This window comes from Larimichthys crocea, chromosome XXIV, assembly GCF_000972845.2.
Source record: "Larimichthys crocea isolate SSNF chromosome XXIV, L_crocea_2.0, whole genome shotgun sequence".
In the NCBI taxonomy this organism is placed as follows: domain Eukaryota; kingdom Metazoa; phylum Chordata; class Actinopteri; family Sciaenidae; genus Larimichthys; species Larimichthys crocea.
In genome coordinates this window covers 3,624,643-3,651,201 of record NC_040034.1, presented here as the reverse complement: position 1 = coordinate 3,651,201, position 26,559 = coordinate 3,624,643, and the positions used below count along the sequence as shown (strand labels likewise).

The following is a 26,559-nucleotide window of genomic DNA, read 5'->3' as shown; positions in this document are numbered from 1 at the left end:
AGATAAACAAATAAATATGAATATAAAAACTATGGTGAGTAGTGATAGTAATAAATAGATAAATAATGTGGACTGTGTTTGTTTAATGCAGTGTTATATAAACTTATAAACTCATAAAATTGTTTTTTGAGCTCACTCTGAACTCAGTGCCCGTTTCTCCTGAACAGCGCTGCCCGTGAACGCACCCCGTGACGTAGTTCCGTGTGGGGGCGAGGTGGAGGCGGATGTTGTTGTTAGCCTCGGAGGTGTAGGAGAAGATGCAGCAGCGCCGACACTTCTGGACGTTTTAAAGGTATTTAAACCACCTCACCTGTGTGTGTGTAATGTAACGGACACGTTACATGTCAGCTGTTCTCCCTGCGCGCGCCTTTAAAGTCACTGACGTACATCTTAGCATGCTAACGTGCTAACCTGCGAGCTAACCAGGTTGTAGCTTTTATTTAACAGAACAACCTGACGACACATCACCAGGAGTCACAGTCTGTGTGTCTGCGGGAGGTTCTGTTGGTTCATAATCTGTTTATCGACAGTAAACACGATGATACAGCAGCGGAGATAGCCACAGCTAGGCTAACAACAAAGACCCTCTGCTAGCGCCGCAGCTCGGTCCTGACGGAGGTTTTAACTGTAGCACAGCTGCACAGTCAGAGTATATGTATGCATCAGCTGGAAAACTTTGCTGACTTCAGTAATATAACTGTTGTCCAACATGTTCGTGTGTTTTGGAGCCTCCTGCACCGAAGCTAACAAAGCTAACTGCGCTGAGCTGTGTTGTGTTTACTGTCTGACTCTGTGAGCTGATCTCTGAGTCCAGATCAGGAGTCTGCAACCTTTTCAGCCCAAGGACCCCTCTATGAGAGACACACAGAGCAGGGACCCTTCTATGAGAGACACACAGAGCAGGGACTCTTCTGTGAGAGACACAGAGCAGGGACTCTTCTGTGAGAGACACAGAGCAGGGACTCTTCTGTGAGAGACACACAGAGCAGGGACCCCTCTGTGAGAGACACAGAGCAGGGACTCTTCTGTGAGAGACAAACAGAGCAGGGACTCTTCTGCGAGAGACACAGAGCAGGGACCCTTCTTTGAGAGACACACAGAGCAGGGACACTTCTGTGAGAGACACACAGAGCAGGGACTTTTCTGTGAGAGACACAGAGCAGGGACTCTTCTGTGAGAGACACACAGAGCAGGGACTCTTCTGTAAGAGACACAGAGCAGGGACTCTTCTGCGAGAGACACAGAGCAGGGACCCTTCTGTGAGAGACACAGAGCAGGGACTCTTCTGTGAGAGACACACAGAGCAGGGACTCTTCTGTGAGAGACACACAGAGCAGGGACTCTTCTGTGAGAGACACACAGAGCAGGGACTCTTCTGTGAGAGACACACAGAGCAGGGACTCTTCTGTGAGAGACACACAGAGCAGGGACTCTTCTTTGAGAGACACACAGAGCAGGGACTCTTCTGTGAGAGACACACAGAGCAGGGACTCTTCTGTGAGAGACACACAGAGCAGGGACTCTTCTGTGAGAGACACGCAGAGCCTGTTACGAGAATTTTTACTTAGGACTGGATTCAAAGTATCAAAGTTAAAGTTGAATTTATTATTCTTGTACAAGAAGAAGCGTTTAACAGTGCAACATACAGAAAGGGTTACAGAGAAAAGACTCCTCGAGGAGCTCTAACAGTTGGTTTTTATACATTTTTTAAAAATAAGCTGTCTTGGACACCTCCCACTGATACAGATAACATCATAACATTGCTTTTTTTGGTTTACTGCTAAAGAATGAGCACTATATATTTTATATCCACCTGGTACTCCCATAGCCTGTCTCTCCTGTCCATGTACTACTGATTTATAATTGTCTCTCCCTGCCAGCCTCAGTAAATCAGAGGCCAACTAAGGGAAGTATACGAGACAGAAGACAGGACACACACACACACACACACACTATCTATATGAGGTAAAACACCTGAACCTCAGTATAATCCTAATTTTTATAACAGGGACCCCTACATGTGATTCATGTTTTAAAATGTGGCCTATAATAACAGTTATATTTACTTTATTCACCTATTTATACACTGGATTATCAGCCTATATGTGTTTATGTTGACAAAATGTTCATGTATAATAATTATTATTGTTGTTGTTGTTGTTGATTAGGCTTATATTTTCTATTATTATTATTAAAAACATTCAGCTTCATGATGACGGCCTCTGCAGATGTAGAAGGAGTAGCTGTAGGATCTTGACAAATTTACACATTCTGCTTCACTTCATATCAAACTAGTAGCTCACATTATTTAGTAACGTTATTGATTCACGTTAAATTCACGACAAAGAACAAACTGCTGTGTGGCAGCCACCTTTCCTTCGATAGCAGCTGGTCGCATTATGTTCGACTGCATCATTGGAAGAATTTATTTTGTAAATAGTTTTTGTCAAATTTAGCCCATTGTTACATATTAATGCTTGCAGTTTACTCAGTATCAATACCAGGACCCTGGTTGAAGAGCTCTGTGTGGTCCCACACTGTCCTCTCTTCTCTGTGTGTGTTTACAGTTGAACTGTAGCTCCATCAGCAGCTGATATCAGTGTCTCGAGATTAAACTTGTCCTGCATGCTGCCCCCCTGGAGAGTCGGTGGCTAGGAGCGAATATGACCCATGCATCATACTCTTGTTATTATTATTAATAGTCGGCCTCTGGTGCTCGGGGAGTGAAGAGAAATGGTGATGGAGGTAATGTGACTGTGAGGCACGTCATAATGTCATAAACAGAACATAGGCCTAACTACAGAGGGCGAGGGGATGTGCAGACTGAACCCATGTTCATTATTGGACTCATTCTATATTAAACTTTGTCACTCAGTTTGGTGACGATAAGACAGTTGTGCTTGGATAGACGGAGACAAAGCCACATGTGCAGATTAGAGTGTCCTTCATCCCCGTCACAGCCTTGGCTGATGTTGGCTGTTGGACTGCCAGTTTTTCTGATTTGTGGCAACATTTGTCTTCAGTATCAGACAGATCTGAGCTACAAAAAGCACTTATTTATGATGTAATGCTCTTTATAGCCACTTTTCTTGAAGAGAGTGTCCAAAACATTACGTAGATAAATACAGTTACTGGCGCTGCTTTCGGTGTGCAATTGATTTTTCTTCATCCTGCACCGAGCCAAAACTTTACTGGATTTACATGCTGGTCCCAGAACTTATTTTGGAAGGCTACTACAAAGAGTTTTCTCTGAACTTCTCAAAGTGCATAAACCAGTAACATGTTCGAACAGGTCAGCTTCTCCACGTTACAGCTCAGCTGCATGGTGGTGTTAATGCAGCCACACTTCTAACTTCACTGCCCAGCCCTTTGACTCGTGTCCGCCGTTAGTTTCTCACCCCGTGTAGTGAGCGTTAAACAAGTCCAGACTTAGCCAGCACAGAGCTGCTCAGTCAGCAGACTGGAATTAGACCATCGTCCAGGTTGAACTCTGCGCTGACATTTTGAGGGCGGCGGTACCGAGGCATGTTGTCAAATAGTTTGAAAGTGGTTGTTTGGAGAAGATGAGCCTTGAGCTCCCTCTGCTGCGTCGGTTTGATGAGTCTGAGAGCTCAGCTGCAAACGTACAGTGCAACTAATGTTGAACCACACACTGCATGTATTTATAATTAATTAATTAATTAATTAATTAATTAAATTCTCTCTCTTGACAGTGATGGGCTGATTTCCACTTTTGTTCAAGATGGCGAGAGACAGAAAGTGCATCCTTTGTGAGACGGTCTACGTCTCCAAGCAGGTAATTCACCCTCAGACATGATGTAGGAGGGCACATCAACACTGGAGTTACACAAGATTATTAAGTGTTATAATAAATCAATTGAGCGATTTTATTATTATTATTATCATTCTGATTTGTGACTCATCTAGGCCTGTTTATTTTGTGCATGTGTATGTTTTAATAAAAACAGCTGTTTTCACTGTTAATCAGCTAATTGGGTGTTTTAATTGTTTGTTTAGCTTAAAAATATTAAGAACTTTCCCATAAAGGAACATTTCATCCTTCAGTTTATCTGGAAAATTAAAAATTACTAAATCTGGAGATGAGTGCTTTACCTGGCGAGATCACCTGGGCATCAGTGTGAATAGACGTCTAAAAGAAAAGCTTAATTTTTTCAATGTGTGTCTGCAGGAGATGGACGAGCACATGAGGAGCATGCTGCACCACCGCGAGCTGGAGAAGCTCAAAGGCCGGTGAGTCATGTATCTTACATTTCACATTGACGATCATATTTTCCTGATGTGTGATCAACATTTAGCAACGTATTCAGCATCATAATTTGGACTATAGTTACAGTTCTGACTTTGTTTTAACAGTTTTCGTCTGGATCTATCTGGGTCACGAGGCACGTGCACGCTGGCACGTGTTTATTATACGGGTATATACGGGCAGCTGTCTCAACTGTGGCATGTATATTTAGACACAATCTCTCCGGAACAACAGGCTTGACCGATAGAAGGCAACTGGCTATCTTGTGACATGTAGATTACTGAAAGTATGCGGCCTGTCACTGAGATGGAGGAATCTGGAGGGGAGCAAATACTGATTAAAGGCCTGAGTTGTTGCTAAAGATTTTATCTATACACTGATGTGCAAAGGTGTCCGGTATGACTGTAAAATATATATATAACATATATATAACAGTGGCAGCAAGTGCTGATTTATTATTACAAACACAGGCTGCAGCTGGAAAACAATAATCCAATCTCACTCATAAAGATTTTGCCAACTGCATGAGGGGTCAGTAAATGGCAGCGTGCCATGACACAGATTTGAAAAAGAAATTGAGACAGAGCCAGCGAAGTCAATGCCCCGATCCCAATCACAAGATGACATACTTGGGAGAGGTTTTGAAGCGAGCAGCTGCACGAGGCTCCGGTTACGAAGGCTTTGCAGGGGATTGGTCAGCAGGATGCTGCAGGCCTGTTCTAATAACACATGCTGGGCCCCCGGAGACGAGGGGGTGGGGGGCTGGGTCTTGGCTGTCGCAGAGAAGTGTGAGGTCAAATACAGACATTGCCTTGTGTAGAGTCCCAGAGCGCAGCGGACACCATCATGAAAGCGGACTAGGCTGAGGGCGCCGTGCCTCTCTCTCCCCTCCACTCATCCCCAGTGCTGTGCTGCAGGCTGGACGTGAACCTGCCTGGGTCCAGCCTGCCCTCACCCCGCCTATGGCCTACTGAAGAACGGAGAGACAAGATCAGGAAGATACATATTTTAACCTTTTACAAGTGAAAATTATAAGTTAGCTACCTCCTGATCTGTGACAGATAGAGAATTTGGACAAGTTATTTTTGTAAGGATTGTTGAGTATTCTCCTCTCCTTGTTTCATCTTAGACTTTGAAGTAACAGATAGTAGAGCCAGAGTACGTCGCCGTCGGCTCTGCAGACTAGATCAGAACAGAACGATGCCTGAAGGAACGATTGAACGCCCGCTCTCGCCTTCCCTCCCCAGGGACTGCGGACACGAGTGCAGAGTGTGCAAGGTGACGGTGGTGAGCCTGACCGATTACGCCAGCCACATTTCCAGTCCCACGCACAAGCAGAATGTGGAGGCTGCCGAGCGAAAGAACGCTGGGAATGACCACGAAGAGGACTACTTTGATCCGGTCCTGGTGGACCTGATTGAGAAGAGAAAAGAGCAGATCAGGTAAGACAGTCCTGCCACTGAACATAGTTTTTAACAGGATAATAATCAATATATTTGCTTTAAAACAGCATAAAAAAGTTTGTTTTTTTTACAAAAAAATCACTAAAAATGCTCATTTATTGTTGAAAACATTGACATTTTGTCATAAATAATTTCTATCTAGTGTGAAAAATAAACTTTTTATTAAATTATGTCTGACTATGAGGACTCCAAAATGTTTTTTGGGATGTTTTTCAATAAAATAAAACATATTTCATATTGTCAACATGACATTTGATCAGCAGACCAGGTCCTGTTAGAAATATTGTCATTTCTAAAACTTAATCAGACATTTTTTCTTTGATTAATCATCACTGGTTTCTAATGTTTATACAATGTAAAGGTAAGTGATAGCTCACGTTTGTGTGCACATGCGCCATGTATAGTCACATTTTGCACGGCGGCGGTCACAGGCCTGTTTTAGCCGCTGCCTCGGGGTCGTATGTCAGGACGGCAGCCTAAAAAAAAAAGCATGACCGCACTCGCAAAGTTCAGACAGATGCTGCTTCGTGTTTACGGCTCTCTGGAAATAGTAAATCCAGAAAAAACCTTCACTCTGACACGGGGAAGTTACACAGATTTTTCTTTGACACATCAAAGTCGTATTATGATTGTAAAATCACACGTGTGTCCCAAAGCAGAAGCTGGCATTCAGCTGGCAGTTTTGTCACGTGGCAGATCTTTCCACTCTGCAGGTCACTGCTGGAGGTCACACTGTGAACCGGTCCTTGACACAGAGGTGAAGGTACCAGAGAAACGAGTCTCGTAAAACAGTTTCTGGATCTAAAATAATATTTTTTATGCAGCTTTATGTTGCAGCAAAGGATTCTTAAACCTGCAGTAATCATTTTTGGCCACTTGGTGGCAGCAGAAACAAAGAAACAATTTATTTTGTCTTTTCTTGATGAGAGATGACTGAGAACCTTCACATGAACCAAACTTTGACATTTTATTTCAGCTTTTAAGTCGATATGTTGTTGTGTTTGTTTATGAAAACAGCTGTCTGTTCTGAGTGAGCGCAGTGAGAGTGGGCAGTAAAACCAAAACAAAGAGCTTAAAGGTGCTAAAACTCCATGTAGAGCTGAAGGGTAGTGGCAGAGTCGGGTGATAATTTTCTGTGTGGCAATCACGACAAGTTAAGTTTAAATTCAAGTTTCTCTCTCCCGAGCTAAGACTAGGCTGAATTGTCTTGTTAACTTCGTAAAAACTCACCCAAACCGTCATGGTTAGTCAATGACTGTTCCAGAACTGATTATTTTTGGTTTGGTTGGAAAAAAAAACCTTAAACCACGAAGTTAGACGTGATTTTCCACCCACTAGTTCTTGTACGGCGATGGACTCGAGCCAGTCGTAGTGTCCCATCACCCAACCCGAGATGTGGCTTTAACTGTGCGCTCGTTGTCTGATTCTGATAGTCTGACATTGGGAAATATTGTATATATTTAAATATTTGTTCTGTTTGTAGGAAAGACAAAGAGGCTGCTGCTGCAAAGCTCGCACAAGAAGAAGAGGATCGAAGGAGAAAGGAGGAGTTTCAACAGAGGTTAAAGGACGCTAAGGAGCGTTACCGGCTGGAGTGTGCCCGGAAGCAGCAGCAACAGTCGCAAGGGTTCAATGGATCCACTCAACAGACTTCATGGTACAGAGGCAACAGATACAATGGCAGAGCAGGGGAGGCACAACCCTGGCAACACGGCAGACAGGGGAAGAGCGCCACCTGGCACGCTCAGGAGCCTCCCAACTTTCAGAAATGGTCGTCTGGAGCATTTGCTGGCGGAAGCTTGCATAGCCAGGGAGGATGGGGCAACAGGCAATGGGATCAGGGTGCAATTTCTGGCAATCAACGAAGTCGATTGCCTTGGCTCAGCAACGGGGGCAGTAGTAACGGGGTTTATGGCTGGAATAATATTTCCCAGAACCCACAAAGGGGCCGTCCGCTGAGCTTTTTGGGGTCTTCTTCCATGTATCCACCTTTCACCCAGGCTCTTAGCAAGTTTCAAAATACAGGTAATAATACAGGTAATAACCAGGGAGGTCAGCAGGGTGATGGGCCCCAGAATGGGGAGGGACAAACAGCAGAACCTGACCACAACAGTAGTAAGAGCTCTAAGACCTTTGGTAGCAATCCAAAGCTGGACAAAACCTGTCGCTGGTCACCTTATCCGGTCACAAAGAGTTTAGAATCTGTACCCCATAAAGATACCAACCCAAGTTCATCAGAGAAATACCCCAAAGTCCCTAAAGTCCAGAAGCAAGACAAGGCACCGGAAACCAGTGCCTCCACCCGGCAGCCCCAACCTGAACAGAAACCAGGGCAGTTGACCTCGAGTGGACAAGGAGTGGAAGAAAAATGTAGGCATAAAACGAACCCCAAAACCAAACCCAGAGATCGGAGTAGCAGCGGCAGCAGAAGCAGCAGTGCTCAGAGAGATGGCCAACAGAACTCTGCATCTGATCCCTCCAGTCAGAATGCGAGTAAGTCTTTGCTACATAAAGACAAGAAGAGGTCTTCGGTACTCGGTCTGAACAGTGGAGCTCAGCTCAGCAAGGCCTCCAGTCAAACGCTCGTACAATTAAAATCAACTCCAGCTAAGCAGAGTGGATTCAATCCCCAGGCTCCACCTGTCGGGCTCCTTCAGTCGAGACAAGAACGGCAGCTTCCAGAGACATTAAAGAGAGCCCGGCAGATAGTGTTAGAGAAGAGGGCCTCTTTGGAGAGGTCCAGAAGCAACAGTATGGAAATGGCGCTGCACATCGTGGAGGAGCAGCAGAGGGATCACGCACAGAGTCAGGTTGGAGTAAACAAAGAAAACAGCTGCAGGCAGAACGCAGCTAAACCAAATGTGCCCGACTCACTCGGGTCAGAGAAGCCTGCATTGCAGTCTTCAGACAGCAGCCAGTTCCTCCAATCACTGCAGGTTAGCACCTCTACCATGGAGAGCTCGGAGGCTGCAGCCTTGAGTAAGGAAGATGAGGAGAGCGGGAAGAAAGAAGGGAAGGAAACTGACGCCATGCATGCTGCCGAAGCAGGGCAGAGCTCTGAGAGCGACACCTCCAGAAGCGGTGAAGCGCAGGCGGTCTCGGGGTCAAACACATCAAGTTTGTCCAAACTCGACCTTCCTCCGGTCTTAAAACGTGACCTGACCAAACACATCAGCTCCAAGAGCAAAACAGGCAGCCACGAGCCCAACCTGAACATCGCCAGGCGGGTGAGAAACCTGAGCGAGTCACGGAGGAGTGACACGGAAAAAGACTCCGGGCTCAAACCGACCGTACGGCAGCTCATCAGCTCCTCCGGGTCTCGACGCAATGTGAACTGGGAGCAGGTGTACCAGGAGGTCCGGAAGAAGCAAGACAAAGGAAAGGGCATGCCGAGGTGAAAGTTCGATCTTTATATCTAGAGTTTGAAGTGATTTATTCTCTCAGTGTTTTGATTTTAGTTACTTGAAGCTCATGTCATGTCCGGTCTGTCTCCTGTGCTCCAGGTTCGGGATAGAGATGGTGCCATTAGACCAGGAGGACCAGAGCCAGGAGGAAGGCGACATTCCCCTGCTCGAGGGTTTCCAATGGGACTCGTTGATGGACACCTCCACCACCTCCCGAAAACGCTCCTTATCAGAGAGCAGCGTCACCCCAGCGTCCACTCACTCTCTGTTCACAACCCTGATGTCGAAGGAGGCGGCACAGAAAGAAGTCCTCGGCTCGGAGCAGCAGGGATCCTCGCTTTCTCCGCAAGGGAGCAAAGACAGCCGGCGTCAGGAAGAAGTGGAGCAGATGCTCGGTCAGCTCGACGCTAAAGCACAGAAGCAGCCCGAGAAACTGACGTCAGTGACGGTGAAGGCTCTCCAGAGGTCTGATTCAGTGCTCGGGGACAGCAGCTCCGGGACGGAGCAGTATGACGGCCAGGGAACAGGAAAGAGGCGAAGAGCAGCTGGGGTGAGTCTGTGCAGGTCTACTGCTGCAGTATCTCTGCTTATCAGAAGTTAAACTCTTCATCATGAGTTTATGGTGGTGCCATGCTTAAAAAAGCTCTGTGTGACCATTTATCTCCTTTGTAGGATATTCCAAGTGCAGAGACTTCCTGCTTGGAGCACAATAACAAAAGAAGGAAGGTCAAATCCAAAAAAGGTGAGTTCTGCTGCACTGATGAAGTCACGTACATGTTTCTGTCTGTCTCTTCTGAAGTAATACAATTATTTTGGTGGAATGATTTGACAGCTTCATATATTATTTGGTGCATGGTACATAAGTGAGGTTCATGAGTATCCCTTGGTGCTCCGTGCAGAGCGTCTACAGATCGACCAGCTGCTGGCCGTTTCTCTGCGGGAGGAAGAGCTGAGTCACTCCCTGCAGACTGTGGACACCAGCCTGATCCAGGCCCGGGCTGCTCTGGAGGCCGCCTACATCGAAGTGCAGCGCCTCATGGTGGTTAAACAGCAGGTAAACACAGCAGGCGTCTCTTTGAGAGTCGCTTAGCTTAGCGTTTGTTGTTTCTCTTGATAACCATGATGAAATATTTAAGTTTATTCATGTCTAAGCAGAAATATTCACCTTCTGATGACTGCTGTATGATTTCTCTCTTACTCAGATGACTGGAGAGATGAACACGCTGAGAAACAAGCGCATCGAGTTACTAAAAGGGATGCAAGGTACGAAATGCATGAAATCATATTTAATAAAATGCATAAATACAGAAATAAAGAGTGTAATTAAGTTTTTGTTGTGTTTTTCTTCTCTGCAGGTATTCGGGAGGAAGAGCCTCGGGTCAGACTGAAAGAAGAGAAGATGGATTCAGTGGAAGCCGAGCCACGCATACCCTCCTCTGTGATGGACTCTCCTGCTGCTGATCCCAGTCCTGGTCCTCCTGCTGAGCGTGCCTCCCCTCCCTCTTCCAGCCTTCCCTTCACGCCTGTCGTCATCAAGCAGGAGCCTCAGTCTCCAATTAACGTCAGCTCAGAGCACGACCCTGCAGACGACATAACCCACTGCGCACACAGCACCACTCCAGAGCTGCCTGTTGCTTCCGCTGCAGCCTCTCCTTCAGGTAACATCACTCAACGCACAGTTGGAGTGTTTCATTTTGTGTCAGTGAAATGTGCAGTGTACTCATCCAAGTGCATCTTAAACTCCTGCAGATGCTGCCCTTAATTTCCAGCCGTCTCCTGAAAGAAAGCCTGAAACAGAACATAACTGGGAGTCCTTCAGCGAGCCTGCAGACTGCAAAGAGAGTGTCTCAGGGCTGGTTGAGACGACGGAAAAGGCCACACAGGCAACAAGGAACTGTCTCTCTCCTTTGTCTGACTCCAAAGCTGCCATAAACCTTCTGTCAGCCAGCAGCAGAGGCTCCGAGGTGGCAAGTGTCAACTGTGCAGCCACGCACTCCTTCGAGCCGCCCTCAGTCCCTATGCCTGCCTCGCCCTCTGAGCTGAAGAACGGGAAGCGCGTGAGGAAGCTGAAAAAGAGGAAAGTGCTGAAGAAGGCCCAGGGGACAGAGCAGCCCGAGAGCAGCGACACAGAACTCGATGGAGAGGCCTTGAGGCCGAGGTGGCTCCGAACACGCAGGAGGCAGAGCTCTCAGGTCAGCACCTCCACCCAGCCTTCAGAAGACAGAGACGCTGACGTGAACATGGAGGCCGTCGAGGAGGCCTCCAGGCAGCTGCCTCCAGCCATCAAACAAGAGAAAGCGTCCCCTAAACACATGGTGGAGCTTCCCCAGGCTGCCCCAGCCGAACTCACGTTGAACGTGGATTTAGAAGAAAGCATGGAGGTCACTGCAGCCTGTCCACAGCCCCACATTGATGCCCCAGTTCCAGCTCAACCTCCAGCCCAGGTCCCAGACTCCTCCAAGCCTGAGCCACAGAGCCTGGCCTACAACGAGGTCACCTCCACCAGTGATATGGACATCTGTAAATCCTCTGAGAGGTGAGATCACAACTCATTCAGCTGAAACACACATTTGATGTATACTCAGAACCTCAGCCTGTGATCTCTGTGTGAAGTCTAATCAGATTAATCTTTTCTCCCCACAGTGATATTCCGTTCCCAATCACGAACCCCAAGATAGCGAAGTCTTCATCAGGTATGTTCATCATCTCTGGAGAGTTGCTCGTGTTTAAAGAGTCAGGTTAGAGGGCGGCCTCTCCTGGAAGACGGTTAAAATAGACTCTGGAGTACCCAAATTACTTTTTATGGGCAAGATATTCGTGGAGCCGTTAATTGACTTCCAGGGACACTGCGCAGCACGATGAGTTCACAGATGAATGGACGCAACTTTCTGAGAATGTGTATATTTAACCTGCTGATCACTGGGAGGCTCTGACCGCCGTGATCACGAGGATAAAACCAGATGGTGTGTGTTTGAGTTTTTAACAAGAAAGAGGAGGAAAAACTTTTTATCGTGGCGCTCATGTGTATTTTTGTTTCACAGATGCGTCGTCCGACCACGGTGAGGATGATTTGCCCACTGAGGGCGTGTTTGAGGGCCACCAGGAGGCGGTGAACGCCATGCAGATCCACAACGGGCTGCTGTACACGTGCTCGGGGGACCGGACTGTCCGAGTCTTCGACCTGGTGGTGGGTACTGCTGTTCTGTTGGACCCGTTCATTTTTAGTTTTCCGTGAACGCAATAACCGAACAAACGTTTTCTCGTGTCGTTCTTGTTGTAGAGTCATAAATGTGTCGGCGTGTTTGAGGGTCACAGTTCCAAAGTGAGCTGCCTGTTTGTGTCCGCCGCTCCCTGCCTGCATCATCGTCTTTACTCCGGCTCCAGCGATCAGACCATCCGCTGCTACAGCCTGAAGGTGAACACATGGATCTGCTTTTACTGATCAGTCAGATTAATAATTGATTCTTCAAATATCAGACATGCAGTGATTAGTAAAGGAGTTCTCACTCTGTTTCATTTCTCTTTCTCGTCCACAGACACGAGAGCTGGAGCAGCAGTTCTCTCTGTCAGACCGAGTCCTCTGCATGCACAGTCACTGGAAGTTTCTGTACGCTGGTCTGGCAAACGGCACGGTGGTGACCTTTAACCTCAAGGTGAGACACGCAACTTGTAACGTAATGCTGTTGTTAGTGCAAATCTAGGGCAGTTATTCTGAGCGCACTTAGTGCTGCTGATTAAGGAGGTTTCAAGTAGCTGGAGCAGCTTATAAATCTGATACGCAGTAATTTATTGTGTATATCGAAACCTATGAAAAAGTGGATCCACTTAAATTAAATAAAAAATAACAAAAAGTGATAAATCAGAAAGAATGAATGTTTTTAGCTCGGTTTGCTGGGACAAAAACGAGCGAGCCGGACTCCATCCAGAAGATTTCATCTCTGTTTTGTAATTATCCGTTCAGACAAACAAACAGACGGACGCGTTCGAGTGCCACGGCCCGCGAGGCGTGAGCTGTCTGGCCTCGTCGCAGGAGGGAGCCCGGAGGATCCTGCTGGTCGGCTCCTACGACAGCACCATCAGCGTGAGAGACGCCAAGAACGGACTGCTGCTGCGTACGCTGGAGGGACACACCAAGACGGTGCTCTGCATGAAGGTCTGTCGAGCCTGAAACAAGCCCAGGAGTTCATAAAAACAGACATCATGGTGTACTTTAAGACTCAATATAAACCATGCAAATGTGTCTGTTATTAAAACACTAAGAAATATAAAGATAATTAGTGTTTTTGTGCTGAAAAAACAGCCTTTATATTTATGTATTTAACACAACATATATGTACTCAACAAAGCACAGACAGACAGGATATTTATTCTCATTTGAAGTCTTTATTTTTTCATATTTTTCATCTTTTAAGTGCTGAAAATTCATTTTTTCTTTGTTTCTCCGTCAGGTTGTCAATGATCTGGTGTTCAGTGGATCCAGTGATCAGTGCGTCTACGCACACAACATCCACGTGAGTCCTAGAAAGATTTTAATGTTTCACGATGTTTCTTTATATACACGTGTACGTGACTCTTTATCCTCCGTGCCTCTCGTGCAGACAGGAGAGCTGGTGCGGGTCTATAAAGGTCACAGTCATGCCGTCACCGTAGTGTCCATCCTGGGGAAAGTGATGGTGACCGCCTGCCTGGACAAACTGGTCCGCGTCTACGACCTACAGGTGTGCATCCTTATTTATTTATGTAATGTTAGACACTTCCACAGGATGTGAAGCTCGTTCTGGGTCTGCTCAGTGTATTTTTTAATCAAATCTGAGAGGATTTCATCGTTCTGTCCACAGTCTCATGAGCAGCTGCAGGTCTACGGTGGACATAAGGACATGGTGATGTGTATGGCTATCCACAAGAACATGGTGAGATTTATTACAGAGCTGTATGCATGTTTAGATGAGATATAACACATGACCGAGGATGAGCTCCGTTACTTTGTGTTTCAGATCTACACGGGCTGTTACGATGGCAGCGTGCAGGCCGTCAAGCTGAACCTGATGCAGAACTACCGCTGCTGGGTAAGATGAGCAGAGCGGGGAGAGGTTGAACGGAGAGTTTATTCAGAGTCGCTTATGCACCGTGTCATGAGGCTGGATTTCATCTTGGTGTTTGTAGGCTGATATAACTACTGGCAGCCTGACTTTAAGTTTTAAGGTGGATTTTCTTTAGGATCTGTCAGTGTAGGCAATGAAACAATGTCTGCTTGTGACCCGCTGACACTCTCAGCTTGTGACAGTACAGTCTCATCTGATTTTAATATATTTCAGAGGCCCGAAGAAGGAATATTACCTCGTAAATCATATAAAAATATTTTTTTACAGTTGTAGAAATGTTTTCCTGTGCTGTGAATCCTCGTCCTACCTCTCAGATTTATCATTGTCGTAGTGTGCAGCACTGTTTCACTGATGGATAATGAGTAAAGCGTTGCTCTAAAGTCACGTTAACCTTTCGGACTCACAGACGGTCTGTAGTCTGTAGTTCTCAGTGATTAACGCTTGTGTCGTGTCGACAGTGGCACGGCTGTTCGCTGGTGTTCGGGGTGATGGAGCACCTGCAGCAGCACCTGATCAACGACCACACCAGTGCCAAGTTCCAGAAGCTTCCAGAAGAGTTTTTCTGTGCACGCAACAGCTCCAAGCAGGTACGCGACAGTTTCTGCTCCGCACGTTTTAACAGCAGCATGCGTTCGGGTGGCAGAGGTTGATGTGGAGGACGTCTCTGTGTTTCAGGGGATGCACATGCAGAAACGTGCTGAGGAGCAGATTGAACTGGAGCCTTAAAGCTGGCGGGGACGTGGTTTCTCGCTGAGCCTTCTTCCTGCTCTCTTTACCCCCCCCTGCTGTTAACCTCCCATATTGGGGGGGATGTTTGGGACCCACTTGAGTAAGTGGCGTCCGACGACTCCATCCTTTATGTTCAGTGTTGGAATCCAACCATAATACAATCATGAAAGGAGGGTTGGTGTTTGTTTTTTTTTTTACGTTCTACAGAAACACGCCTTCCTCTCTCCGACTGTCTGACCACTGCAGCTCCTCTTTTCACTGACCAAACAAGACAAAGAAACTTTTGTTTATTGAAGAAACTCCAGCGTTGCCGCTAACAGAGGCGTCTGCTCCGCTTTTCTGTCCCAACAGAAACAATAACCATCTTTTTTTTTTTTTGGTTTTCCCGGATCGTTTGGCTCCAATATGGCATGGGCTCAGAGATGTTTTTATCGTTGTCGTGCAGTTGTTGATGTGTCACGTTGAGCAACCTATAACTTCTTTTTCTTTTTCTTTTAATTAATTAAAGGTCCAGTGTAGAGTTTGGCGGCATCTAGTGGTGAGGCTGCAGACTGGAACAGACTGAACAGCCCTCGCCTCTCCCTCGTAGTTTTAAGCACGAGGGAGAAACTACAGCGGCCGTGAAACTTGTGAAAAATGAGAATGTAGAGCCGGCGTTTGGTTTGGACCCGCTCCATCTATAAAGTCTCATACACACATAGGTAACACTGGACCTTTAAGGTGCCATTATTTAACTTTAACAATAATGAGTGATTCAAAGTTTTCATGGTGTCGTCTCCGGGACTGTGCTTCAGTTCGACGGTTCTTTTATTTTTGAAGGAGTTTCATTGGAGTGAGAATTTATTTATTTTTGGTTTGATTTTATTTTATTTTCAGGAAAAATCTTTTTGTTAGCGGTTTTAGGATTACATGAATCTTTTTTTTGTTGTTGTTGTTGCTCACTGATATTGAAGCGTTGAGGGACTTTTGGTGCAGTGTTGTGTGACTTGGCCTCAGGTTGCCATTTGAGGATTTACATTTGCAGTGATAACAGAACCAAGACGTGGTCACGGTGTGTTCGTGTTTATCCGTGTCGGGTTTATTCTTCTGAATGTTGACGGAGACGTTTGACCCTCTTTGGTGGAGCCTGTTTTGCACGAGTGCGAGTGTGACGTACTGTTTTTACTCCTCCGGAGAGAATGTCGTCTTTTTTGGAATTTTTATATATTTGTAGCGTCGAGCAGAAGGAGCTGCTGATTTTCCACAGTTTTCAAAATAAAGTGAGGAGGTGAAGGATGTTTCGAGGAGGTGTTTGATGGAAGAGCCTGAAGGGAAGAATTAGGATTCATCTCCCATGCCATGCCTCACCCCCTAAAAGAATATATATATATTTAAAGGCGTATTCAACATGTTTTAACCCGTACGAAAAAGCCCAGCCGATGCTCTTTCGCGTACTTTGTTGTGGTTTCAGCTCTTTTTTGTTTTTGAGGATTTGTCCTCAGCAGAGTTCATCTGACGTTCTCACAGCCGCCGTCTTCCAAACTCGCCTCATCCGCCGTGGAAAAAAAAAAAGCGCGCAGCAGCTCACCTCGGAGCCGGCATTCCTGAGTTTCTTCGAGTTTTTTTTTCAGTTTGTTATTAAAGTTGTGAAGAGATATTTTCTAAGAAAGTGCTAAAATCTAAAACATTGTTTAAAAATAAAAAAACATGTTGCAACATTATAAAACTATTTCCTGTGTCTTGATTTTTAAGAAAAAACAAAAAACACATCAAATCTACTGTGAACGCAGTCAAACCAAGAACTACACATTTATTTATTTGGTTAAAATGGATTAAAAATGCAGAACACTCATTCGACCAAAAGCCATCATGGGAAAAAAATCACAACAAAGCTGTAGTCCAATCCGTTAGCCGTACTCGAACCTCGAATGTGGATGTTAAAGTTAAAAAACTCGTCCGCTCCTCTGATTCGCTCCCGAGTCACATCCGTCCACGTGAAGAGCTGAGTGGACACCGGACGGATGTCAGGAGGAGGTTTGATTCCTGTCAGCTGGAGCTGAGATGAACTAAAGAAGCCTGAGTTTGTCCGAGCGGTCCGGTGACGTTCGACTGATTCCTGAGTCCCACACAAAAAAATTCCAGCAGGACAAAAATAAAATCCTGCAGAAAGTGTTTGATGCATTATCAGAAATATAAACAGGTTCATTCACCAGAGAGCCCAGATCAATGAATGGATGAATACAGGGAGAATGCCCGTGCTGCTCAGTCTGACAACAGAAGATGACATGGAGGGTGGAAGATGAAGAAGAAGAAGAAGGAGAAGGAGATGAAGAAGAAGGAGTGCTGTGAGGTATTGTGACAGAAAAAAAAGAGGTGGTGTGTGTTGATGCCTGAGAAAAGCCTTACAAGTGTTTCTGTAAGGGCGTCTGAGACTGATATGACCGATGATAGAAGGACGAGAGCAGAGACCTCGAGAGAGGGAAGTCAAACTGGAGAGATGAAATGTTGAAACGTGTTAGAGGAGAAAGAGCTGAGCGAGGGGAGGATGGAGGATGGAGGATGGAGGATGGAGGCGAGGTGGATGAGAGCTAACGACGGTCGGGCACACTGAATACTGAGGTAAAGGCTGGCAGGTCTGGTCCTCGTGTGGAGAGGAGATGGGCCTTCTCAGGCGTACATGGTCAACTGGAGCCACTGCAGACAGAAGATTTGATAAATCTGGGTTAGACGCCTTCTCACGGTGGCTTTAGAACAAACTCAGCTCCAGTAAGTTAAACTTTTGTGTACGAAGATGAACTAATATCCCATAATTACCCAATTAAAAGTAAAAATTCAAGTGATTCCTATTATTACTTCATGTGACGAAGTAAAAGTAGTTTTAGTGCGCAGTGCTTCAGACGAACACATTCAGTTTGAATCTCTTTATTATATTATTCTATTTTATATTATACAATTTTCTACTTTAGTTACTGCACTACTTCTGTGACAGCTTTAGTTACTTTTCAGATTACAGTTTTCCATACTCCATGTTTCCATGTTTATTTGTTCAGATTTGGTGATTTTAAACTGGATTTTTTAAAAATAAAAAATGTTCATTTACGTGTTGAAAATCTTTAAACAGGACAAATGTTTTTTAAAACCTTTTTAGATTAGTTTAAAACAATAAATTGGATCCTTTTAATACTTGAAGCACATCTTTCTGATAATCCTTCCAAACGTTTACTTGTAGTGAAGTATTTATTTAATACTCTGATTAAGTCACATTAACACCACCTGCCTGTTGCCTACATCATGTAGAATAACTTTACTCCAGCTGCAGGTTGGCGTCTCATTTAGACAAACACACGTCTGTGTGGGATCATCTTATCTACGGGTTTACAGCCAACATGTTGTAGCTCTTACCTCCAGGACACTGAGTCTGATTGTACCGTCTCCATCCTGATCGAAGGCCTGGAACGCCCCTGAAGAAGAGAGAAGTGTTAACTCCACCTGAGAGATGTCAGAGTGACAGACACACTGATACAAACATACCAAACACAGGTGATGCTGTTTCCTTCTGTCAGCCTCACTTTGTGAATCCAGCTGATTCAAGTGTATTTTCACAATAAAAGCATGCAAAGTGAAAGAGAGAGAGTCACTTACTGAACATGGCCTCCAGTCGAACCAGACAGCTGATGAAGCTGTCGAAGTCGATGTTCATGCTCTCGTTGGCGTAGCGCATGGTGATGATGTCGTACAGCTGGTTGTTGAGACGGAAGCCTGAGCGGGACACAAGACACATGACTGTACAGTGACAAGAAGATTTAGAGGATGAGTTCAAGCTGTAACAGACGCAGACTGAAACAATCCACCTGCCTACAAACAGCATGTTTACACCATAAACCCAGAAAGACCTGGAAGGTCACATCAAGAAGAAACTCCTGCTCACATGGATTATTTTAATATATCAGGGATCAGATGTTCAAACGTAAAGGGTCCAAATTTAAAAGAGAAGCTGCTCATTTTGTTTTGTCTCTAAAATTTGTCTTTCCAGAGTCATAGTTACTCTGGACGATCATTCAAATGCTTTAATTTGACCTCCTTTGTTACAGAACAACACAAATCTAACACACAGACGGACAAAGATCTGTGTGATCTCGTTTCATCGTTACCTGCATCATTGACGGCGTTCCTCATCTCGTAACTGTTGATGCTGCCGTACTGGTCGGCGTTGTAGTGCTTGAAGATTCCCTGGAAGAGAGCGGCATGTGTGTGAGTTTGATGAGGAGCATTGATCTGCTACATGAAACCAGAGCTGATGGAAGCTGCGTTCACACCTGCCACTGTTTGATCTTATTCCACAGATGTCTGAACTCCTGAAGGTTGAGTCGACCCGTGCCGTCCATCTGAGCAGAAGCAGTTAAGACCAAAAATCGGACAGATTTACATTCCACCGTTTTTAGTTCGAATCATGACTGCAGAGTTCTGAAACAAAGGGTCTGTTTTGTGTTCTGGTCGAGAGGATCGTGTCATAATTTAGTGCGTTCAGGTGAAATATTTGATCCTTTAAAGTGAACGGTGCCTCCTCCAGACAACACAGCCAGCCCGATGCACTCGATACAAAGGATACGTCCATCAGAGCAATCATGCTCCTGCAGCACTCCAGGCTGAAGCCTTCAGTGTTCAGGTCCTTATCTGCAGGGAGACATGGCACATTCACACAGATTCATTGCTCAGTGTCGAGGTTTTTGGAGTCACGATCCCGTGAAACAGATTAAACTGGACTCACGTTTGGAGATCACTCTGTTGAGAACGTTCTTCAGTTCGTTGGCTGTGATTTCCATTTCCTGTGAGAGAGACGACGACCGTTCAAATCTCAAACACACAGAACTACGTCCTATGTTTCTGTCTTCTTGTAATTCTCTGTACTCACATCGCCGGCTATCTCCTGAAAAATAGTCCTGAAGTGCTGGTCCTCCTCGCTCTCCTCTCCTGCCGAGGCTGGTGCCGGCTGAGGCGACGAGAAGACGAGAAGGAGAAGATGTGAATGTGGAGATTGAAATTAGCATTAAAGATGAACAAATTTAGGAAGGAACAAGTTTAATTTATGTTTTAATGGACTCTGCACAAGAAGGAACAAGAAGGAGAAGAAGGAGTTGATTCTGATTCTGTGTTGGCACTCACCACTGGATGATCGGCCTCGATCCTGTTCTCAATCTCCCTGGGTGAAGACGAACAAACAGCGGTCACCATGGTGACAACAACATCTCATCTACAGCTGATCATGTGACTCATCAGATCTTCAGTTACATCAGCACAACATCTCTGAAGTCTCATACTCACAACAAACTGCTCATGACGCTGTGAATGAAACGTTAGTTCAGTACCACCTGTCGCTGCTCTGGGCGTCGTCCTCTTGAGTTTACACTTTGTTTCTGACTTTAATTAAGTTAATGACCCATAAATTATGCTCAGACTAATGTTAGGTCTAACGTTATGCTGATTGCTGTGCACATCCATCCCACAGCCTGATCCACAGCCAGGTCCCGGTCCAGTCAGAGCGCAGGCAGGCGGGCAGCAGCAGGCCGTGGAGGTGTGGGTGGATGGGTGGGTGGATGTTTGTCGTTGAGGCTTGAGCATGCAGTATATTGAATATTTTGGAAGTTTACCGGTGCAAGCCCAAATCTGAAGTCGCTTGTCCTAAAAAAGATTCCATAACAGCTTCGAACTGGGGCCGTTTTCTTCCAGCTCTACAAATCAAATGGCCGTTAAAATGGTCTGCTCTCGGAGGTTTGTGCCCCCCCACCCGACAAAACCCCCACCCACATTCACAAACACACCAAATATCATCGAGCAGGGCTGGGCATTGTTTGAAATGTATTAAATACACATGAACTAGAAGGTTTCTTGTTCTTTACGTTTCATTATCTACAATATATTTTGTTTTTTCCAACGTCTAGTTGTGATTTCTCCCTCACAAACACTGCTGAACATTATATTTATTATTTATATATTTAATGAATTAGAATTGTATTTGATTTGTTTTGAGCTAACTGACTCCTCGTGAGGCTCAAACAGGAAACAAAACTGTTCACTCCAGGTTTACTTTGAATTTGACCTGACGTACTTTTGGACATGAGATCAAATAAAAAATAAAATGTTCATTGGAGCTTTAACAGAAATGTTGAAACAATGAATCAGTTTGTTGATCCAGAGAAAATTAATCATCATCAACTATTTTGTGTCATTTTTAAGCAAAAATATCAAAAGTTTTCTGGTTCCAGCTACTGAAATGTATATTTATTATTTGCTGCTTAGTTTTGGTCTTAGACAGTAAAATGAATATTTATATGTTGTGGTGCAGCAGTAGCTCAGTCTTTAGACCATCTCCTGAGCTGTATCAGGTTTTATTTTAAGGCTATATATGTAAAAAGTATCTTTAAAAAATAATAATAGTATATACTATATATTAACAAATATAAAATAATACATTTGGAACTGTCGGTTGGACAGTTGGAGATGTTTGAAGACATGTTTCTCTTGGATAATTGAGAAAATAACAGACAGATTAATCAGTAATTAAAATGTATTCACAGGTCTTACTAATGCAGCCACACTTTGTGAGGCGGAAATCACAACTTGGTTTTTAAAGATAATCTAAAGTAAAAATGATTTAAAACTCTGATTTTGATGTGAAGACACTTCTTAATATTCTCTAATCAAGAGCCAGGACAGTTTTCATACCCAGCCCTGCTCAGAACATAAATAAACTGGAATAATCATCTGTGACAAACCCTCCCACACTCACTCTGAGGTGTTCTTCTTCTCAGAGAAGACTCTCAGGATGAACTCTCCCTCCTGGTGCGGCTCGTACGTGGAGGGGACGATGACGTACTCCCCGGCGGCGAGGCGGAAACGCTGGCTCAGCTCGCGCAGGTTGATGTAGGACTTGCAGCGAGCCTTGGAGGTGTTGGTCAGGAAGAAGTCCTTCTGCAGGTGCTGCTTGTTCCCGTGCATCTGGAGGAGACAGAACAAGAACGGTTTGAACTGAAGGAAGCGAAGGTTGGTGATGATGATTCAGGTTTAAATGTGTGATTAACTTGCAAACTGCTGCTTCACTCAGACTTTGACACCTTCTTACCTCCTTGGGCACCTGCAGAGAGACGGAGACACCATCAGTGTTCATGTCATGTGAAAGTTTTCTGTTTTCAGTAAAGACTCAAACAGTCGACCAGTGTGTCACACCTCATAAATGGCGAACCCGATGGTGAAGAGGTTGGCTCCCAGCTTGCGCTCTTTCCGCCTGTTCTTCTGCATCAGAGCGACGACGAAGGTGCAACCGGCTTCGTTCTCCTCGGCGTCGTCGTCCTCCTCCAGCAGACGCAGGCGGTACTGAGGGTTGGTCCAGAAAGTCTCTGCAGGAAATTTAGTGAGTGTGATATGGTTCTTCTTGTACATGAAAACTGAACAATAAACTTTTATGTCATAAACTTTTAGAAACCGTCAGTGTTCTGTTCTTCTGCAGCTCCACGTACCTGGATAGTTCCTGCAGCCTCCGGCCGAGCAGCCTCTGACCCAGCGACCTTCGTTCACGGAAACCGTCCACTTGTGGAGCTTGTCGTCCTCCAGGGCGTCGGGGGTGAGGTTACAGATCTCGATCTTGGTGTAGTTCTTCTTGAAGTCCTCGAATGACATCCTGGATGGAACACAGAAGAGACACGGTTCAGTTCAGAGTACAACAACAAACTATCGTTACATTCTTTATGTGTTAATGTCACCGTACCAGAACTCTCCGTCCTCGGCACTCTGGTGCTGCAGCTTCTCTTTTTCACCCTTAGCAAGTGTGGCCCACTCCTTCGAGCTGATGGAGAGAAGAGAGATTTAACTCTTAATGTTAAAACATCATTTCTTTCCTCACATGGAGAGGTGTGAAAATTAAAGATTAATTATGAGTAAAGATGATTAAAAACTCACTTGTCACTCCAGGACCCGTTCCATTCCACCTGACCCCACGGGTTCCTGAGACGCACCAGACGGACTTTGGTCTCCTTTTGCTGAGATGCTTTGCACTGCGATCAGACACAAACCGGTCATACGGTGTTACTTATTCTGCTGTTATGGAGAATAAACGCAGCATCAGTGATCATCAGCACATCCATATTTCACAGATTTACCTCCTCCACGGCCGTCACAGAGTAGGCGTGACCCTTCACCAGTCCTGTCGTGGTACGAGTCTCGAAGCGAGCGGGAACCAGAGACTGCAGGACACAAAACGCATGTTACACACATTTAGACAAAAGCAAGGTGCAAACATTTGATGATCTTACATCAATGGAGCATCCCATGAGGGAGCCCCGAGCCACAGCTTTCTTCATGATGTTGTAGAGCTGTTTGGGAGCCTCCTTCATCTCGTAGAACTCCGTGACTCCCCCGGTGAAGTCCTCCATGGCCTCGGTGGTGTTTCCACCCTTGAGGGCCTCGTAGGAGCCGTGCAGCCTGGACGGGGAAGTTTAGGGGAGAGGTAACGTTATGTGGATCTTTGCAGACTCGTTTCATCTCAAACAGTTCCCACGTTTTTTAATCCTGATGTTTCATGTTTGAGGTTTTAATAAAGAGTGTTTGTAACAAAGCCTCCAGGAGTTTAAACACCTTCAGATGTTTGAAGGATATCCTGGTGGAACATTTCCCTCAGAATCTTTCCTCCAAACTTCCCCTCCTGGTATCTAACGATGTGACTGTGCTCACTTCTCTTTCATTAGTGAGATGTGGTTTGGGGTTCTAACTAGTTTTATTCTTCCTCCTCTTACGTAGCCCCAACATCAGTGCTGTAGTTGTGTGTTTGTTGTATGAGTAATGACTAATATGCTGCATATGCTATGTGGAGCTGAGCTCTTCACTCCTCCACCACAGCGTAAAACAGTTGAGCCCTCACTTGGCGTAGGCCTTCTCCAGCAGGGCGCTCCAGAACTCGTTCCTCTCAGCGGACTTGGTGAAGACCAGCTGGTTGTTGAAGGTCGGGATGCGGTCGTCAATGACGACGTCGACCCAGTCGCCATAACGCCAGAACTGAAGGAGGAGGAGGATGGAGAAGAAACCTTAATCAGGATCATGAATGTTTCAGTAAGTGTTGGAATAAACAGGATGTCTGTTTACATGGAGATGTTTTCTGACCTGGAAGTGGAAGATGCCGCTGTAGGCCTCTGAGAAGCTTTGCTCCTGGGGGACGACACGGTACAGAAGCTTCTCGTTCAAGGTGAGACAGGCGATGGCAGCCAACAACCAGCAGTCACCTGAACATAGAAGAGTTTAACTTCACAGATGATGTGTGACAAACAGACAGAGTGTCATCTAGTCCTGGACTAAATGATTTGAAGATGGAGGAAAATGTTCTGATGTTGAACTTAATTTGTCGTTTCACTCTCAGACTCAGACGTTTTCTGCTTTGCTGGGAGGAGACAGACCCGCTGAGTGCTGACGCTGGTGGTTTCTGATTCAGGTGTGTGTTGACAGGAAACAATGTAAGTTTTTTGGACAGGAGAATGAGTCCACGGTGTTTTACCGGGACCTTTGTCCCCCCTTTGGTCCCCCTTTTATTTGCAGTTTTGAATCGAACAACAATGAGAAGTGCTGCTGTTCGGATTCTCTAAGCACAATATGTGGAGAGGCCGCTTCAGACAGAGAGGCCGTGAGCGGGGGATCCACCCTGAATACAGACAGTGCAGAGCTGGTTCCAGCATGTATAGCCTCACACTGCATGTGTTGTGAACCTGCCTTGTGTTTTCAGTGAGTTTAAACAATACAGAACAAGTGAATGCACCACCAGACCACGACAGCACAGTGACAGAGCTGTTCTTCTTATTCTAACAGCCAATCATCATTGAGAAAATCGCTGTCGACTGGTGCCAAAAACCTGAATTAAATCATTCTCAGTGAAACCTTCACTTCACAAATCATCATCGTGTTAAAAAGAGGCTTCGTTTACCGAGATCTCCCTGGCAGATATCTGTCCTGCTGGCTCCTCCAACAATGAACTGAGGGTTCTCACAGATCTCCTGTAAACAACAAGAAACAAAAAGAGTGAGCGAGATAAGTTTGGACAAACTTACAGTTATCTCTTCATAGATAAATAAGAAAACATCCATTATATTAAAGATATGAACAGTACACAGTAACTTAATTCCAGTCCATCATGTGTAACAGGTGGGCAGTATTTTCATCATCTCCAGGTAAATTCCCAAAGCCGTTCAGCTTTCCGTCCTCCTACCTTGGGCCTCTTCCACACGATGTTCTTGACTTTGTTGGACTTGTGTCCGAGCTCCTTGAAGCCCAGAGACTCCACGGTGGCCGGGAAGGACTCATCCTCGAACAGGGTCTTCTTCTTGTGGTACTCCTGTTTCAGGACGTTGTAGTCCTGGCCGTTGAAGCGGAGGGGCTTGTTCAGGGACCCTTCCCCGTCTCTCCTCTCTCGTTCCCGGATCAACCGGTCACAGAAAAAGCCAGCCGGTGCGTAGGGCATCTCGTCTCAGCTGACTTTTTTTTGTTTGTTTTTTTAAAAACTGGCTTTTGCCACTTGTACCAAAGTCTTACGAGCCTACAAACCCTGGCATAAATCCAAACAGCTGATGCCTGATTGGTTCTTTCTTTGTGTGACGTCCTCCCTTCCCTTCGTCACAGAGTAGACATTCACTCCGCATGCATTCACCTTTGCACATACACACATATGCACAGAGACTCACACATCACATAAACGTCTATCTGTTGCTCTCCCATTGGCTGAAGCGAACAATGATCTGTCCTCTTGGCCGTGGTGCTAACGGTGCCATCATTGTTGGGTGACACAAAGGCCAGCGGGCTGCAGCAGAGGGCATGTAAAGAGAGGTCGGCGGATGCCCTGCCTCAGCAGAAGGCATTCAATCTCTTTAAACCTGTTCTCAATGGAGCTCAGCGTTGAGCAGTCTCAGCATAACCAGAGCAGCTGAATGTTATCGATAGTTTCATCCATTTTTAGCTCTGCTTGGAAAACAGAGATTACAAGAGCCAAATATTTATCAGAACCTACGCTGGGTGCTGGGTCGAGTTCTGCTCCCCACAGTCCAGCTCACACAAAATATCACATTAAGTTTACTGGAACATGGAGCCGGACTGAGGCGAGCTTACGAGTTCATGTAAGAAATCAGCATGTTAACACATTTCTACTGGCACACATCTCTAATTTCCCATCACAGCACAGATGATCAACAGGCTGCCAGTGTGTGCAAACAGTGGATCAGCCTGAAAGAGTCTGACAGGTTGTTCTTCTTTGCAGGTAAGAAGCTGAACAGAATACGTCAAAATTACTGGGGGCAAAATAGAAAAAGATACTCAATGAAAACATAAAATAAATCTCTGATCACCGTCTCCTGCAAAGCATCTTAAAACTAATTTTGTTGGGTCTTTGTGGGGTCACACACGTATCACTCCTTCTCTTCGCTCTTCTTCTTTCTCATTTATTTCTCCTATAAATCAGTTTTTGTAATAAAACGTGCGACATCACTAAAGTGTTCTTAAACTAGGAAGCTTCAACACTTCATCAAGTTTTCCTTGTAACGTCTCATATGAACTGTGTGACTCTTAAATAAACTTCTGGGGTCAGGAGG

At 45.4% G+C, this 26,559-nt stretch overlaps 2 protein-coding genes across 2 annotated transcripts; one reads left to right on the top strand and one right to left on the bottom strand.

Moving 5' to 3' along the window:
• Positions 1-175: 175 nt before the first annotated feature.
• znf106a (zinc finger protein 106a) lies at positions 176-16,662 on the top strand. Its single transcript, XM_019277996.2, has 22 exons — positions 176-292; positions 3,714-3,796; positions 4,190-4,251; positions 5,515-5,709; positions 7,214-9,124; positions 9,234-9,684; positions 9,807-9,876; positions 10,034-10,188; positions 10,337-10,397; positions 10,490-10,792; positions 10,884-11,670; positions 11,778-11,827; positions 12,176-12,321; positions 12,415-12,549; positions 12,671-12,787; positions 13,096-13,287; positions 13,583-13,645; positions 13,733-13,852; positions 13,973-14,044; positions 14,129-14,200; positions 14,695-14,823; positions 14,912-16,662. Exons 2-22 carry the CDS (start codon positions 3,743-3,745, stop codon positions 14,960-14,962), a joined length of 5,196 nt encoding a protein of 1,731 aa, XP_019133541.2. The 5' UTR covers positions 176-292; positions 3,714-3,742; the 3' UTR covers positions 14,963-16,662.
• capn3a (calpain 3a, (p94)) lies at positions 15,891-26,251 on the bottom strand. The gene is made up of 21 exons (XM_027274719.1): positions 25,188-26,251; positions 24,906-24,975; positions 24,095-24,213; positions 23,856-23,989; positions 23,251-23,419; positions 23,098-23,181; positions 22,898-22,992; positions 22,707-22,784; positions 22,459-22,619; positions 22,169-22,338; positions 22,065-22,076; positions 21,732-21,940; positions 20,108-20,144; positions 19,857-19,934; positions 19,713-19,770; positions 19,554-19,618; positions 19,261-19,329; positions 19,096-19,174; positions 18,587-18,703; positions 18,347-18,405; positions 15,891-17,638 (listed from the first exon to the last, which is right to left on the bottom strand). The coding sequence occupies exons 1-21, from the start codon at positions 25,437-25,439 to the stop codon at positions 17,612-17,614; spliced, it is 2,142 nt and encodes a 713-aa protein (XP_027130520.1). The 5' UTR covers positions 25,440-26,251; the 3' UTR covers positions 15,891-17,611.
• Positions 26,252-26,559: the final 308 nt, after the last annotated feature.